Genomic DNA, 16018 nt, shown 5'->3' with positions numbered 1-16018 from the left:
TTCTCAATATCTCGATTAATTTTCTTTTCCCTTTTCTTTCCAAAATCAAAATCGTAGAACGATTAATTCAATCTTGAATCGATCACTGAAATTGACACTACTTACAGAGAAATAAAACAGAGAAGAAAATTGATATAAATAAATTTCGTATTATTCCAAGACAAAGGAATAAAATTGTAGCCGATTATCTCGTATTCGTACAAGTTAAAAAGTTAAGATAAGATTAAAATGAATCACACGATAGAGCATCGATCACACGTTATTTCAATAAAAAAAGAAAAGAAAAAAGAAAGAAGAATGTTGTTTCTTTTAATTAAAAACGAGACGTGAATGATCCAACGACAAGTAACGTCGCGCGTTACTTGGGGTACGCAATATCCTTCTGTAGTCCCATGGAAGCATAGTGTTCTCGTCCATGGGGAATGTATTGTTGCCATCGTCAGCTGCACCGCTTCAAACGAGCACGAACGACGAAGCTAACAGGGGGAGGGGGTTGCCTTGTACTGCGTAGAAGAAACAGGAAAGGGGAGGAAAGAAAGAGAGAGAAAAAAGAGACAAAGAGAGAGAGAGAGAGAGAGAGAGAGAGGGAGATAGGGAGAGAGTAAGAGAAAGAAAACGAGGGTTTGTACTCCCCATTGTCCTGGGTGTGTCTGCATACTAGTTTCACTCGACTATAATTGCCTCTATAAATTGGGCATCAACGAATGTTGTCAATATTAAATTCGTCAAATATCACAAAATTAATAAAAAACGAGAATTGTTAAGATATTGTTTGAATTCAAGTTTCGTTCAAGATCAATCAAAATAGTCGCCAATTGATATCTTACGAAATTACAGATAGATGCTTGAGGAAGAATAACACCATTTTGATATTTGCCTTGAGATAGATGTTTTTTAACAGCCTGGAAATAATAAACAGAAGTTTATCGTTTATTGAATTTATATTTTTGATAGACCAATTTATCTTTAAAATGAAAAGATTTTTCATCGAAGGGGGTACGTGACGATCGAAAAATACGTTGAATGCCACGTGTCCTTCGATCGAAGAATTTTAAATTATACGAGCAAATAACTGGATTTATTTTTTATTCTCTGTACTTTCGGATGTATTTTTTTTTTTTTTTCATTATTTTTATTACCTTTTTCTTTTCCTCTTTTTTAATTTTTAATAATCGTTCAAATAAAATGAGCGATATGATGATCTAGGGGATTCAGTGTTTTCTCTAGGAATTTACAGCATGACGTCATCCGTCATGCGTATATTCGCGGCACTGTAACCACACAGATCGATCCATTTGTTTACGGAGGTTGTCTGCTAGTCCTTTTGCTTGATCCGTCGGTGTTTTGAGAATAAAGTACCATGCTTTAAATTGTTCTTTTTATGTAATCATTCCGCGTAAATCAACCGTACTGCAATGACGGGAACGGGAGTTAGTATATTTCTTCATAATACACATATACGTATTGATAATAATGAATTATTTTTGAGTAGATAATTGCGTTTGTCGTTTGACGTTTGTCGCGTCAAAATTTGACAGCAGTGATATTCTCGAATCTGGCAGGGAAAAAACAAAAGATGATAGATATAACTGATCAATTAATATCCACACATATATTACCTAAGTCTTCTTATATATAAGTTTTGTTTCTTTTTTATTTAGTTTAAAAAATATCAAACTATATTACGCCTTACCTATTTCCAAATTTATTCTCTATATAACTGTTATATTCCTTACGATATTTTCGATACTACAATATATAATTTTTTATTCAGGATAATGTCGCAGAATTAGGAGAGATAGAAAACGTCAGAGTTGTTGTTCGTGTTCGGCCATTAAATGGAAAGGAGTTGGACGGACACTGCAAAAATATTATACAAGTGGATGCGTTAAACAGTGAAATAACTATAGAAAATCCGAATGCGCTTCAAGGTGAACCACCCAAAGTTTTCTCTTTCGATGCTGTCTTTGACACGGATTCTACCCAAGTTGATATTTATAATGAAACTGCAAGACCTATCGTTGATAAAGTCTTACAAGGATATAATGGAACTATTCTTGCTTATGGTCAAACTGGTACTGGTAAAACATATACTATGTCAGGTGCAAAAACTCCTCCTCAGCTTAGAGGCGTTATCCCAAACACCTTTGCACATATATTTGGACACATAGCTAAAGCAGATGAGAATCAAAAGTAAGTTAAATCATAAAGCGTCTGCATGCGCAATAGTATTTAATATATTACAGTATCGGAATTTACAGATTCCTTGTACGTGCAACATATTTGGAAATTTATAATGAAGAAGTAAGAGATCTTCTTGGTAAGGATCAAAGCAGTCGATTAGAGGTCAAGGAACGACCAGACATTGGAGTATTTGTGAAGGATCTTAGTGGTTATGTCGTAAATAATGCAGATGATTTAGATCGTATCATGTCACTTGGCAATAAAAATCGTGAGTATGACGTTTATTATCTGGAAAATGAAACATTAAAATATGAACAAAACATTACAACAGAATGGAAATATTTTTCTTTATAGGTGTTGTAGGAGCAACTGCCATGAATGTCTCTAGCTCTAGATCTCATGCCATATTTACAATAACGGTTGAATCCAGTCAACTAGGTGAAGATGGAGAACAACATGTTAAAATGGGAAAACTTCATTTAGTGGATTTAGCTGTATGTAGCTTTTATGATCGATGTAATATCTTGTTAAGAAAATATATACTAATGTGATCATATTGTAGGGTTCCGAAAGACAAAGTAAAACAAAAGCAAGTGGAGTAAGACTTAGAGAAGCTACCAAAATTAATTTATCATTATCAACACTGGGTAATGTGATATCTGCTCTTGTCGATGGGCAAAGCTCTCATGTGCCTTACAGAAATTCAAAGTTGACAAGATTGCTTCAGGACTCTTTGGGTGGTAATTCTAAAACATTGATGGTATGTAATTATTAATTGCTTCACTTAAAATAAATAAAAAAAATGCATATAACATTATACGTAGAAGAAAATATAATTCTGTAATTCTTTAGTGTGCAAATGTAAGTCCTGCTGATATAAATTATGATGAAACCATAAGCACACTACGTTACGCTAATCGTGCCAAGAATATAAAGAATAGAGCAAGAATAAACGAAGATCCTAAAGATGCTTTACTTCGTCAATTTCAAGTTGAAATTGAACAATTACGAAAACAGCTCGAAGAGAATGGAACAGAAATATCAGGAACAGAATCTGAAACGGAAGATTCGGAAGATACAGGAGAACCGCGACGTGAGAAGAAAGCAAGACATAGAAGAAGTCAAGTGTTAACAATGGAAGAATTAGGTGACAGAGATGTAAATACAGAAAAGGTAGATAAAGCAGAAAGAGATGACAAAAGTCCAGACGATAAAGACGTTATTGAATTAAAAAGGACACAGTAAGTATAAAAAAAAAATGCATATAATGCTGTACATAGCTGACGAAAATGTCTATTTTACAGAAGTGAAAAAGAAGCCTTAAGAGAAAAAATGCAGAATTTACAAAATAAGATATTAGTTGGCGGTGAAAACTTATTAGAAAAAGCCGAAGCTCAGGAGCAATTATTAGCTGCTGCAGCGATTGAACTTGACCAACGCAAAAGTCGAGAAGAACAATTAAAGAAGGCTATAGAGGAAAAAGAAGCAGAACGTATCGATATAGAAGAAAAGTATTCCTCTTTGCAGGAAGAAGCAGCTGGAAAAACTAAAAAATTAGCTAGAGTTTACACAATGCTGATGTCTGTTAAAGCTGAATTATCTGATTTACAACAGGAACACCAAAGAGAAATGGAAGGTCTTTTAGAAGGAGTTAGGGGTATTGGAAGAGAATTACAACTTCAAGAATTAATTGTGAATAATTATATACCTTTGCAGTATCAAGTATGTATATATAGTATTATGTACTAAATATATATAGTACTTTAAAGGTTTAAGTAATTGTTTTAACGAGTTGATTTTATATATCACAGACTATGATTGAAAGATATGTTCATTGGAACGATGATATCGGCGAATGGCAATTAAAGTGCGTAGCATACACTGGTAATAATATGCGAAAAGCACAAGTAATCCCACCTATTGGAAATAACAGAGATGTAAGTTATTTAACGATATTTATTATTGCAATTGTTTTGGATGTTTTATCTAAATTTATTTTTATTTCTATAGCAAATTCAGCCTGATATGTCAAATATATATCTCACATATAATACAAGAACAGATAGTACATTTATACAACCGAAAAAGGTAAGAAGTCGCTCAGGTGTACCACGACCAACTACAGCTCATCGACGTACACCACACTAAAGGAATATTAGGTTGTGAAATAATAATAATAATATTTCAAATCTTACTTAGCCTTTTTAAAATATTTTTTTGTAATAAGTAGTAATGATTTTATTTATTTATTTTTTATTACATGTGATAATTTCTAATGTCGACTTATGCACATTGCAGCACATATATGAGATGGCTTTTCAACTTAATCAGAGGTATTGCTATATAGAATACATAAAAAGAGTCATCTCAATGTGTGCTTCATGCAATAGTACGGTGATATTCTTATGTATTATTATAGTTATACTTTTCTTCAAATTATTTTTGAAGAATTATTTTGAAAAATCTTTTATCAAATTTATTGATATGCATAATGAATATTTTTTAAATATTCTTTTACACATTGACATTAAAATTTTTTATTAGAATATGATATTAATGATCAAACTCATTCTATATCGTTCCTTGTTACTTCTATAAATTTTTCCAATTTTAATTAACTTTTTTTAAATTTTTGTATGTACATCAATTGTAAGTATAAAATTGTTACATATTTCTTCTGTGATGCAATCTACATTGCAAGATGCAGACCAAATAATGAAACGTAAATGAGTACTGAATTCAATATATGCAATATCTTTCCCTTTTATTATAGTATTTGACACAGATAATTTCCAAAGGAAAAAATAATTATGAGAAGAAAAGTATGTACCATACAGTACCTGTGTTATTAGAAATAAAAACTAAAATATCATGCCTCAAAGGCAAGTAGGATATTTGATGCATGTCAAGATATTTAAGAACAGCTAAAAAATTTATTACATGTTTTTACATTACCATCATATAGAGATTTTGATAAACAACACGTCTTGATAAAGTCTGCGTGTATGTGAAAAATACTCTGAAACATATTAATCCCATAATACCAAGATTTCGCTGTAAACTTGGTATAGACTATCATTAATTTATTAATTTAATGTATAAAGCTGTCTCTTGTCCCTGTGTCTTAATCAATCAATGTTCATCTCTGTCTTAGTATAATGTATCGTGTAAAACCATTGGATAAAAATAATAGAATTATAGCAAGGGTCTAACAAGTGATATATATTTTTGATCGAACAAAAAGAAATATACGCGAACAGAAATAAAAAAAATTATAGAGCCATTCAATTATCAAACCTGAATTTTCAATGTGTTAAGACACTGACTAGATTTATTCTTACGTACTTTTTATGTTCTTTAATCTTTTGTAGTTACTTATGATGCATTTATTAAGTACTGTGATAAAAAAACGCTTATATTATTTTGAATATTTTTTTGTCTGCACTTTATTTACAAGTAATATAAGAATCACAATAGCTAGACTTTAATGATTATAATTGTCTGCGTATGCTGCCTTTGTATTTATAATTTGAAAAATAAAATTTAATGATGACAAATATATATGTATAAACTATATATATATATATATATATATATATATATATATATATATATATATATAATTTTTTTTTATGAAGTCACTCACAATAAAACAGCATCAATTGAAAAGAAAAGAAAAATTATATAATTATGTTACCAGTATTCTCTTTTTCTGTTGCTTGTATTGCTTGATCCACTGTTTTATATAATAACGATGATATTTTCTTGCTAGTATAACACTATAAGGATCTCTAGGATTACTACCTCTTAAGTCAATGTGATGAGCCCCTTCTGGAATAATCACAGCAGTTGCAGAGGAAGACAAATTCCATAACACGCCACCACCTGACCATGGATCCAATAATCCGTTGCTAAATAAAAAGTGATTAGTTTCTTGTATACAAAATTATACACAATTTATCTATTAAACTTACCTAAAAACGATATTGGTAGCAGTTGAAAGATCTTTACATCCATATTCTTTACAAACCATGTATGGATAAGAATGTGCACCATGTTTTTTCAAACAATCCTCACTTATTTTTTTAATATCCCAAGGTTCAGATCGAAACATATCATTTACTCCGTCGCTACAAATAGTTATAAATATTTCGCTACATGCTTGATAATCCCAAGCCAGTGCATCTAAGTTTCCTGAAGCATTTTCTATGTCTGTGCAATTTGTTTGACCGGTATAATTTGTGAAAACATTTAAAGCTTTATACAATGCTGTTAACAGCGGTTTTCCTGTTAGAGACTTATTTGATAAATGATTGCAGAAAACCTGGAAAGAAAATACAAACAAAAATTAATATCCATAATATTAATCTACGCCTTATATTTTTGATTAGATCATTATCATAATCACTGCCATAAGTATCTCTTCTTACTTTAACAGGATTGGGAGGTAATGGTACTATAAAGTTAGTTTCATACGGATAATTGACCATCGCAATAGTTCCATAAACATCTTCCAGAAAAGCTTGTAATTCTTCAACGTGTGTTGAATTTGTAAGCGGTTGACATAATTTCCAGTTTTCTGACAACCATTTCTTACCTTCGTCTGTTAATAAAAATAAAAAGGTGTAATTTCGTTCGACTCAAAACAGTACAAAAAGAGAAAAAAAGAAACAAAGAAGAAAAGTATCTATCAGTATACCGTTGGACGTGACGTTCGTTATTACGTTCCATGATCTTTGTATCAATTTCGGACACGTATCACATGCCGCACGATAACTCGATGTTGTTATACGTGCAAAAGATTCGCAAGAAGAGACACCGGTAAATTGCAAAATCGGAGCTGATGCTGCAATGGCTCTGGAAATATATACATATGTATATATATACAATTAATACGACTAATAAATTTGACGTAAATATTAATTTCGTAAATACTAATTTTTCCTAATTAAGAATAATGCTTACAAAGAAAAAACGATAACAAAGTTTACTTATTCTTATTATTATGTATAATAAAATATTCGTAATTCTCCGTTTACGAACTAAATCGTTTTATCGAGAAAAAAAATATTTTTATGACGTTTATAAGGTAAGATAATGTCTGAAAAAATTATTTCTTTAATCAAAAATGAATATTAAATATTTTATTAAATATTGTTATTTCTTTAATAACACACCCTTGGACGATGTGCGGATATTTCATACGCATCCATGAACTCAGCATACCACCGTATGAACCACCGAAAACAATAACAGGACTATGCTTTTTATTCTCATCTGATCTCAAATGTTCGATCAAATCGACATAATCTGCAATGGCCTGTTGCGACGTTAAATATCCCCAATGTGCAGGATCAATAAGGGATTTATTTCCAAATGGCATTGACTCGCCATAATATCGATGTTCGGCAAAGATCACCGTAGCACCGAACTCAGGTGCTATTTCCCACATAAAACCCTAAATGACAAATAAAGAAAAGAAAAAAGAAAAAGATACACATTCATCAATTTTGTCAACAAAAAAAAAAGAGAAAAAAAAGAAAAAGATGGATGCAAAAGAAATATAAAGTATCATAATTACAGTATTTTCCGCGAATACTTCTATATCACCTTCGTTTCCTGTGTAAAAAAAAATAGGTGCATTGTTCTCTCGTTGCCATGTATCGTTTACGAGATATCTAATATTAAATTTATCTTTCACAGCAAAACTAAAATGGTCTACCTGCGAAACATAAAAAACGAATAAATATAAATAAATATATATATATATCTTTTTTTCGTTCAAATACATTTGCAATAATTTATGTATAGGAAATATAATCGATGATTAATAATCACTTACCGGGACTTCGAACGTTTTAATCTCGTATTTATATTTCCCGCCATTTTCATTAATATGACGTCCTTTTTTCATTTGTTTTATGTGAAATCGATTCGATAATCTTAACTGTAACGCCGGTGGCGATAGAAAAAATATTATCACGGAAAATATCAGGATACATTTTTGCTTCATTATGATAGCAACTATGCACGATGCAACTTGCTATGCAACTGATGCGATTCGGTACGAACTGATCTTATAAAGAGCATGAGTCACACTTACATACAGTATCTTATAAAAATACGATCTCTTCGGTCACGCACTATTCGTGGATAACTGAAAATTAAATTATACGATATTGATAAAAAATGAACTTTGAATATTAACTACTATCAACGGCAACAGTCGATATTAATATTTGTAGATATGATTTTTACATTTCTTATAATTGAATCAAGAAATAGAAATGTAATAAAGTTGTGCATGCTTCAGCGCCATCTACAGGAAGGGCGCTCGAAGGTTATCGAACAATCGACGACCTAATATACTCATCGATATGTACGCATTAGAACGTGTAATCGATGTTATAAAATAAATGTGGCAAATTCGGAATAAAATTTTTTTTATTTTTTTATTTCAACTTAATTATAAATATGTGTACGTATATATGACAAATATGATGTAAATTAATTAAGTTGAATATATAACGTTACAATAAATAAATGGAAAATTCGTTGTACAACTCGAATGAGATGGGTAGATATAAAAAGAAAGAAATAGGATAATGTAATTTTTCAAATGATTTTAACATCGTTAAAACTATAAAACGATGTATTTGTTCCATTTGTAAAATAGATTTTGTGGCCCTGAAAAGGGCCGATTGAATAAGCGAAATCTCCTCTCCTTTTAACCTCCAAATCCGTAAAGAGTTCTGCCTTGTCTTTTCAAAGCATAAACGACGTCCATGGCGGTGACAGTTTTTCTTTTAGCGTGTTCGGTATATGTAACAGCGTCACGAATGACGTTTTCAAGAAAAACTTTAAGAACACCGCGTGTTTCTTCGTATATCAGACCTGAGATACGTTTTACACCACCACGTCGAGCCAATCGACGAATAGCTGGTTTGGTAATACCTTGGATGTTATCACGCAGAACTTTTCTATGACGCTTTGCTCCTCCCTTTCCCAATCCTTTTCCTCCCTTACCACGGCCAGTCATGATTGATTGATTTTATTCGTAAAGAAAGAGAGCCAGACAAGAACGATCACGATACGCCAAAGCTTACAACTCGAATGTATCGTTTGGGTAGATGCGCCGCTTTTTATAGACCGAGTTCATACCGTATCCCCACCAGTGTACTGTGAACCAATCAGAAATAAGATGCTTAAGATATATATATATGTGTATATATATATATGTATATATATATATATATGGAGACTTCGCAATATCATACCCTTCTTTTGCATTTTGCTCTCATTGACGTAGTACTCTGTCTTCGTTTATTACATATTATTACATCTTGAAAATGGCTCGTACTAAACAAACTGCTCGTAAATCGACTGGTGGAAAAGCTCCACGAAAACAATTGGCTACTAAAGCTGCTCGTAAAAGTGCACCTGCTACTGGAGGAGTTAAAAAACCTCATCGTTATCGTCCTGGCACCGTCGCACTTCGTGAAATTCGTAGATATCAGAAAAGTACCGAATTATTGATCCGAAAGTTACCATTCCAACGGCTCGTTCGTGAAATAGCTCAAGATTTTAAAACCGATCTTCGTTTTCAAAGTTCTGCCGTAATGGCTTTGCAAGAAGCGAGCGAAGCGTATCTCGTTGGTTTGTTCGAAGATACTAATCTTTGTGCTATTCATGCTAAACGTGTTACAATAATGCCAAAAGATATTCAATTGGCAAGACGAATTCGAGGAGAGAGAGCTTAATTACCAAACTAAAAAAAACGGCCCTTATCAGGGCCCAAATTAATTAAATCACATAGGACGAACCTTGCGTTAGTTTAAAATGTTTATAAAAAGAGAAAGAAAAAAAATAAATTACCCCTCTGATCTTAAAATAACTATTACATATAGTAATATTTAAGTAATATTGCAGATTTAATATAACAATATGTATATTTATTTTCTTCTTTTTTTTTTTGCGACATTAAATTTTTTTGTTAATCCTTACAACATGAAATTTTATAAACCGTAAAGAGATTTCAAAAATTTGTATAATAATTTATATAGTAATCTAAAAGATTAGTAATATCAATAAATATGTACGTACTTAACCTCTTTAAATATACGTATATGTGCATATTATAGATATATCAAACTTAATAAGAGTAATCTTTTATTACAGAATATGTAATAAATATAAGAAATATGTTTTATACTAGATAAGACAGTAGATTTTTCTCTTATAGAACGTTTTTATATATTATCTTTCATTTATATAATATGTAACAGCGTAATCGCTTCCCGCCAAATTAATATCATTACATACGACGTAAAAAATTTAGGATATAAAAAAGATTAAAATTAAAAGAATGTCGATAATGCAAGAATGAAGTTATATAAAATAATTATAATCGTTATTTAATATTATAAAAAAAGGGTAATCGAAAAATATTAATAAATATTTATTTTTATTTATTGTTAATTTAAAAGTCTATAGCTATAACGCATTTTATAAAATCCAAATACAAGTCCAAGCGTATCGGAATAATAAATACATATACATAAAGATGGTCATTATAAAACAAAGAAATGAGTTAAACGTAAACCTAACCTTAATTATAGCATAAAATTCAATAGCAATAAAGTAATTGAACTTAAATTTAATCCTATTGTTACAAAGTAAGGTATACATTTTCTTAGTTCTTTATGTACATTGTATATTATTATTTATTAAATACAAACAAAAGAAACATAACTTGCTCCTAAATAGTAATTTGATTTTATAACACGTTTAAAACAAAAGTGATAAAATATGGATCATAACCAACAATAATCTTGTAAATGTAAACATAGGTGAGTTTGTTTTTCTTTTATCAATTATTGATATTCTTTAATATTTTATTATATTCAAGTTTATCTCTCTAAACAAATGTAACACAAAATATTGATTCGGTCGGCTTCTCATCTTCGTAAATGGTAAATTGGAGATTTATCAAGATAGTTCTAGTTCTTTTCTTATTTCAAATAGTATTTTCTGCTTCCGTTGTAAGATATTCCATAAAAGGTACAAAGTAAATCTAATAACAGAATATTAACCCGTTCCACCAGGAAATTGAAGAGTCATTTATTCTAGAATGTAATTTTTTCTGTTGCTTTGTGTCCTCAGATATGTACAATATATTGGATTGGTCAAAAAGTTCTTTTGGTTTTCTATGTAAAAATAAAAGATACATTTTTTATTCTCCAGACAATTTCATAATTCCATAAACTTTGTATCTTTTTGAGCTGTACTATGTACCTTTCACATTGTCCAAAGGAACTGAACATTTTATACATTAATGCTAAAAGATATAAAAAATAAATCAAAAGAGAAAGAATAAAAAATTGTGACGATTCAAATTTTTAAAGAATAAACACAACATGATTCATTCAATATTATAGAAAATAACGATTAAAAAATAATAAAATATATTAATATTATAAATAATTTAAGATAGTATTAATATACATTTAAGTATAAAAATACTAAGCTTCTTATCTTCTAGTATTTTATTTTATTTTAATTTTTTTTCTTCATCTTTATATTAATATACTATATTTATTGGAATTACTTTTGTAAAGTTAATTAAGAGGCCGCTACAATTTGAAATTTTGTTTATCGTGTGTATATATCTAAACAATTGCGGCCATCGACCAATGAATTGTGAGTATTTTTCTGGTTTACGGTAATTGGTCCTTTCTCTTTTATATACTCGTCGACTAAGCTCGTAGTACTTATCATTCGACGAACCGTCAAAGGCGATTATTATCAGCCGATTGTTATCTCTGTGTTATAATTCAGTCATTTATAAGTTTCGCACTAAGTATTATTTAAAATGCCTTTGAAACTCAATACTAAAGTAGTGAAAAGTCCAAGAAATACAAGCAAACCCGATAAGAAAAGAAAACGAAGAAGGAAGGAAAGTTACGCCGTATATATTTATAAAGTATTAAAACAAGTACATCCCGATACTGGAATTTCTAGTAGAGCCATGAGCATAATGAACAGTTTTGTAATTGATATATTTGAAAGATTAGCTGCGGAATCATCACGATTGGCGTTGAACAACAAACGAGCTACGATTAGTTCTCGCGAAATTCAAACTGCTGTACGTTTATTAATTCCTGGTGAACTTGCCAAACATGCTGTTAGTGAAGGAACAAAAGCTGTTACCAAATATACTAGTACTACATAATACATTCGATTCATACACAAGAAAAAGAAATTAGAAAAAAAAAAGAAATAAAACCAACAATAAAAAAGAAAAAAAGAGAGATTAATGAAGACAAATAAAAATGGCCCTTTTAAGGGCCAACAAAAATTTAATACGCTAATAATTTTTCTTGGCTATATTTGTTTGATATTAATTATAGTCACTTCATAACAGAATAAAATTTATATATTTGATATATTATTTGTCTCATTTATTCTATTAAAGAAGTATGGATATGACGATTAAAATTATATAAATAATTTTTCAATATGTGAAATAATTATATAAATAATTATTCAATATGTGAATGTGTTCGTTCGAAACAAGGTAATTGTTTGGAAATAATTGCCAGGAGAAGATAACACGCTGATCAACGGATATTTAAAAGGAATATATATTTGGTCAGGTATTCTAAATATATGAAAAACGTGTATTCGTTTTTTTTTTTTTGAGAAGTTTGTAAAAGCTAGCGAAGAATAACAAAAGCAGGTATACAACGATTTATATATATAAAACGTATGTGCAACATTTTTATAAAATATTTTTCTAATTATCGTTCTTATTAATACGATTAATTTATAAATTTAGTTTTACTTGAAATCAATGTGTATATATGTTTGAAAAAGATAAAATCTTATATTTAAAGGTCATGATTAATGTTATGTGTAAACGATAAACGAGGAATAAATCTAGCGAACGCAAAAGAAAAACAAAAAAAAAAAAGAAAGAAAAAAGACAAGAACATTAATGTAGTCAACAAAGTATTTTTCTTGATCAATATCATTGTGTCGTATTAATATTGAATACATAGATATAAATAATGTGTTTAACATTACTGTAATATTATATTAAATTAAAAGCATATCAAACGTTATATTATATTTTTGCTGTACATAATATTTGATATACTTATATATATATATATATGTATATATATTAAAATGAAATTATTTTATTTTCATAAAGAAAATATTTTTGATAAACAAGTTTTTCTTTTTGTATGTTTATATATATATATTTTTTAATATCAGGCTAACGATTACATAGTTACGGCCCTGTAGTCTATTCTATTTATCTGCCATCTAGCGGTGAAATTTCGTTCTAATAGTAGACATGATATTATGGTGTATTTTTTATGTATATATGTATATGCTTTGTTTTCATTCAATAAGTGAGTACATAAATATATATATATACACACACACACACACACATATGTATATATAAACTAATTCAAGTTTTATTACTAAATAATAAATTAATCAGGAACATTAATTTATTCAGGATTTTATTTATAATAATTCATAGTATACACGGTATACGAAATAAACGATTTTGTTATTAGAAAATATTGTACATTATAGAATAATATTTATAGATATTTTGTAAATAAATTAATAACGGCACAAATATGAGTTGTCAGAAGGGAAATGCAAATCGATCTAGGCCTCAAAAATACAAAAATCAAACTGCCTTCAAGAATGATTTACATGATACCTCTCATAAAACAAAATTTATTAATAATATTGAGGTAGCCAATGTATGTGAAAGATGTAAAAAAATAATCGAGTGGAAGATTAAATATAAGAAATATAAACCTCTTAAAGCACCAGCTAAATGCACTAAATGTGAACAGAAAACTGTAAAGCATGCTTATCATATAATGTGCCTGCCTTGCGCAAAGAATCATCAAGTTTGTCCTAAATGTGGTGAAAAGCGTGAAATAATTGAGGCTAAACCGAATAAAGAAGAAAGTATCAAATTAGATGCAGAATTACAGACATTGTTAAAAAAATTACCAGAAAGGAAACGTAGAACATTTATAAGATATATGAATCGTAGTTGTAAGTTTGATATATATTCCAATATTTAGAGATTATATGTATAATTAAATTATATATATGTTTTATTTAGGTAACTCAAAGAAATCTAATCCTGGAATTAATAGTGATGAGAAAGAAGACTTAGAAGAAAGTGATGCTGATGAAGAGAATGGAAAGAGTACTGAAAAATCATCTTTAAATAAAGAAAATATATTAGAGCAATTGAAAGCTTTAGTAATTAAGGAAGGAAAAGATGATGATTTTAATGATGATTTCAGTGATGATTCAGAAAATGATTTAGACTCTATTATGTAAATATTTTGTATGTAAAATATATTTTTTTTGATTATAAATTGTTATACTCAAAATTAATATGTTTCATTTGTATTCTATTAATATGTCATTACTCATTACATAATTGTAATAGTACATTATTTTTACAACACAGTTGTTATGATAATATTGATTGATAAATAACATTAATAGCTGTGAATATAGTTATATATTAAATCTATACTAGATTAACTATAGTCCTTATATGATTTACTATAATGTATTATTATATGTAAATTTTTTACATTAATTTTTGAGAACTTTTATGAGTTTTATATCCTTTTATTTTGCGTTTTTTAACTTAGAAAATGGAAGACATAGAACATAAACCCAAACTTGACTGCCTAACTAAAGGTATATAAGTGAAATATTTATACATTGTAACAATAACCTCATTTATATTTTTTATTATACTGACATAATTAAAATGAATGCTTTAATATAGGACCTGGACCAGTTTATAAATTACCTCCATTAGTTGGATATGTTGGACATGATCCATCTAAACATAGGGGTCCAGCATATAGTATACGGTTTCGTGTAGGATTAGGTGAAGAAACCGTTGGTCCTGGTCCGCGCTATAACATCAATAAATTAACAAAATTTGGATTAGATAAATCACCAGCATACACGATAGCCGTTAGATATCCTGATACAAGTAAAGACATGAACTTTATTATTCTGTAAATATTCGTATTTTGTAACTATAAAATTTTATAAAACATTAAAATCTATTACTAATTGTCTGTATTTTTTTTTTTAGTTTTGGATTTAGGACCAGGACCTGGTGCATATTCGCCTGAACAATGTCTCCCAATGAATCATAGTCGTAGAGCTCCTGCTTATAGCATAAAATCAAAAGGTCAACCATTACAAATTCTTGAAGGGCCTGGGCCAAATGCTTACACAATACCAACATGTATAGGTCCTAGAATACCGGATAAGAGAGCACAAGCTGCTTATACGATGTGTGTAAATTTTTATTTAATAATGACTTATTAAATTAAATTTAGTAAATAATATACTACATTCCTACAATATTTCTTATTTTCCAGAGGTGGTTATTATGAACCACTATTAGACTCTTTAGGTCCAGGTCCAGCAGCTTACGCGGATCTTAATCAAAATGTTATAAAGAAACGATATCCAGCATATAGTCTTAAATGGCGTCACGATCATGCCGAAGAATATTATAGTCCAGGACCGCGTTATAATCCTACGTATAATACTGGAAAACGCGCTCCAAAATATTCGTTTGGCGTTAGACATAGTGAATGTGCAGGAAATCCCATTACAAGCTTAGATGAAGATTAATTGGAAAAATATGCATGTGTTGTATTATCAAGCCTTTGTAAAAATTGTATAATAAGTTTATATATTTCAATATCTTATTTAATAAACGTGATGTCTTCAATCAGATATATATATA

At 29.4% G+C, this 16018-nt stretch overlaps 6 protein-coding genes across 12 annotated transcripts; 4 read left to right on the top strand and 2 right to left on the bottom strand.

The window, feature by feature from the left end:
* The first annotated feature begins 1265 nt into the window (after positions 1-1265).
* LOC127064820 (kinesin-like protein KIF3A) lies at positions 1266-5448 on the top strand. Its single transcript, XM_050996400.1, has 9 exons — positions 1266-1430; positions 1775-2193; positions 2262-2452; positions 2539-2678; positions 2747-2944; positions 3037-3425; positions 3489-3906; positions 3996-4121; positions 4195-5448. The coding sequence occupies exons 1-9, from the start codon at positions 1416-1418 to the stop codon at positions 4330-4332; spliced, it is 2034 nt and encodes a 677-aa protein (XP_050852357.1). The 5' UTR covers positions 1266-1415; the 3' UTR covers positions 4333-5448.
* Positions 5449-5597: 149 nt separating this feature from the next.
* Positions 5598-8497, bottom strand: LOC127064826 (lysosomal Pro-X carboxypeptidase). Its single transcript, XM_050996408.1, has 7 exons — positions 8027-8497; positions 7766-7906; positions 7362-7642; positions 6884-7041; positions 6615-6787; positions 6159-6508; positions 5598-6095 (listed from the first exon to the last, which is right to left on the bottom strand). Exons 1-7 carry the CDS (start codon positions 8195-8197, stop codon positions 5873-5875), a joined length of 1497 nt encoding a protein of 498 aa, XP_050852365.1. The 5' UTR covers positions 8198-8497; the 3' UTR covers positions 5598-5872.
* A 321-nt stretch (positions 8498-8818) lies between these two features.
* LOC127064834 (histone H4) lies at positions 8819-9312 on the bottom strand. The gene has a single exon (XM_050996423.1). It carries the CDS (start codon positions 9221-9223, stop codon positions 8912-8914), a length of 312 nt encoding a protein of 103 aa, XP_050852380.1. The 5' UTR covers positions 9224-9312; the 3' UTR covers positions 8819-8911.
* Positions 9313-9449: 137 nt separating this feature from the next.
* LOC127064832 (histone H3) lies at positions 9450-10176 on the top strand. Its single transcript, XM_050996421.1, has one exon. It carries the CDS (start codon positions 9534-9536, stop codon positions 9942-9944), a length of 411 nt encoding a protein of 136 aa, XP_050852378.1. The 5' UTR covers positions 9450-9533; the 3' UTR covers positions 9945-10176.
* A 1497-nt stretch (positions 10177-11673) lies between these two features.
* On the top strand, positions 11674-12541 carry LOC127064833 (late histone H2B.L4-like). The gene has a single exon (XM_050996422.1). The coding sequence runs from the start codon at positions 12056-12058 to the stop codon at positions 12413-12415; it is 360 nt and encodes a 119-aa protein (XP_050852379.1). The 5' UTR covers positions 11674-12055; the 3' UTR covers positions 12416-12541.
* Positions 12542-13504: 963 nt separating this feature from the next.
* LOC127064830 (uncharacterized protein C9orf85 homolog) lies at positions 13505-16006 on the top strand. 7 transcript variants are annotated; one of them, XM_050996416.1, is made up of 5 exons: positions 13505-13604; positions 13812-14277; positions 14348-14567; positions 14895-14943; positions 15035-15181. In XM_050996416.1, exons 2-4 carry the CDS (start codon positions 13845-13847, stop codon positions 14908-14910), a joined length of 669 nt encoding a protein of 222 aa, XP_050852373.1. In that variant the 5' UTR covers positions 13505-13604; positions 13812-13844; the 3' UTR covers positions 14911-14943; positions 15035-15181. The 7 variants fall into 7 exon arrangements, with proteins under 7 accessions (XP_050852373.1, XP_050852372.1, XP_050852375.1 ...); XM_050996413.1 differs by lacking the exons at positions 13505-13604; positions 13812-14277 and adding exons at positions 15353-15557; positions 15645-16006 and having other exon boundaries at positions 14421-14567; positions 15035-15247; XM_050996414.1 differs by lacking the exons at positions 13505-13604; positions 13812-14277 and adding exons at positions 15353-15557; positions 15645-16006 and having other exon boundaries at positions 14431-14578; positions 15035-15247.
* The last annotated feature ends 12 nt before the right edge of the window (positions 16007-16018 follow it).

Source organism: Vespula vulgaris, chromosome 6 (genome assembly GCF_905475345.1).
Source record: "Vespula vulgaris chromosome 6, iyVesVulg1.1, whole genome shotgun sequence".
Classification (NCBI taxonomy): Eukaryota; Metazoa; Arthropoda; class Insecta; order Hymenoptera; family Vespidae; genus Vespula; species Vespula vulgaris.
Note: the sequence above shows the minus strand (reverse complement) of the source record. Positions and strands in the feature narration are given on the sequence as shown.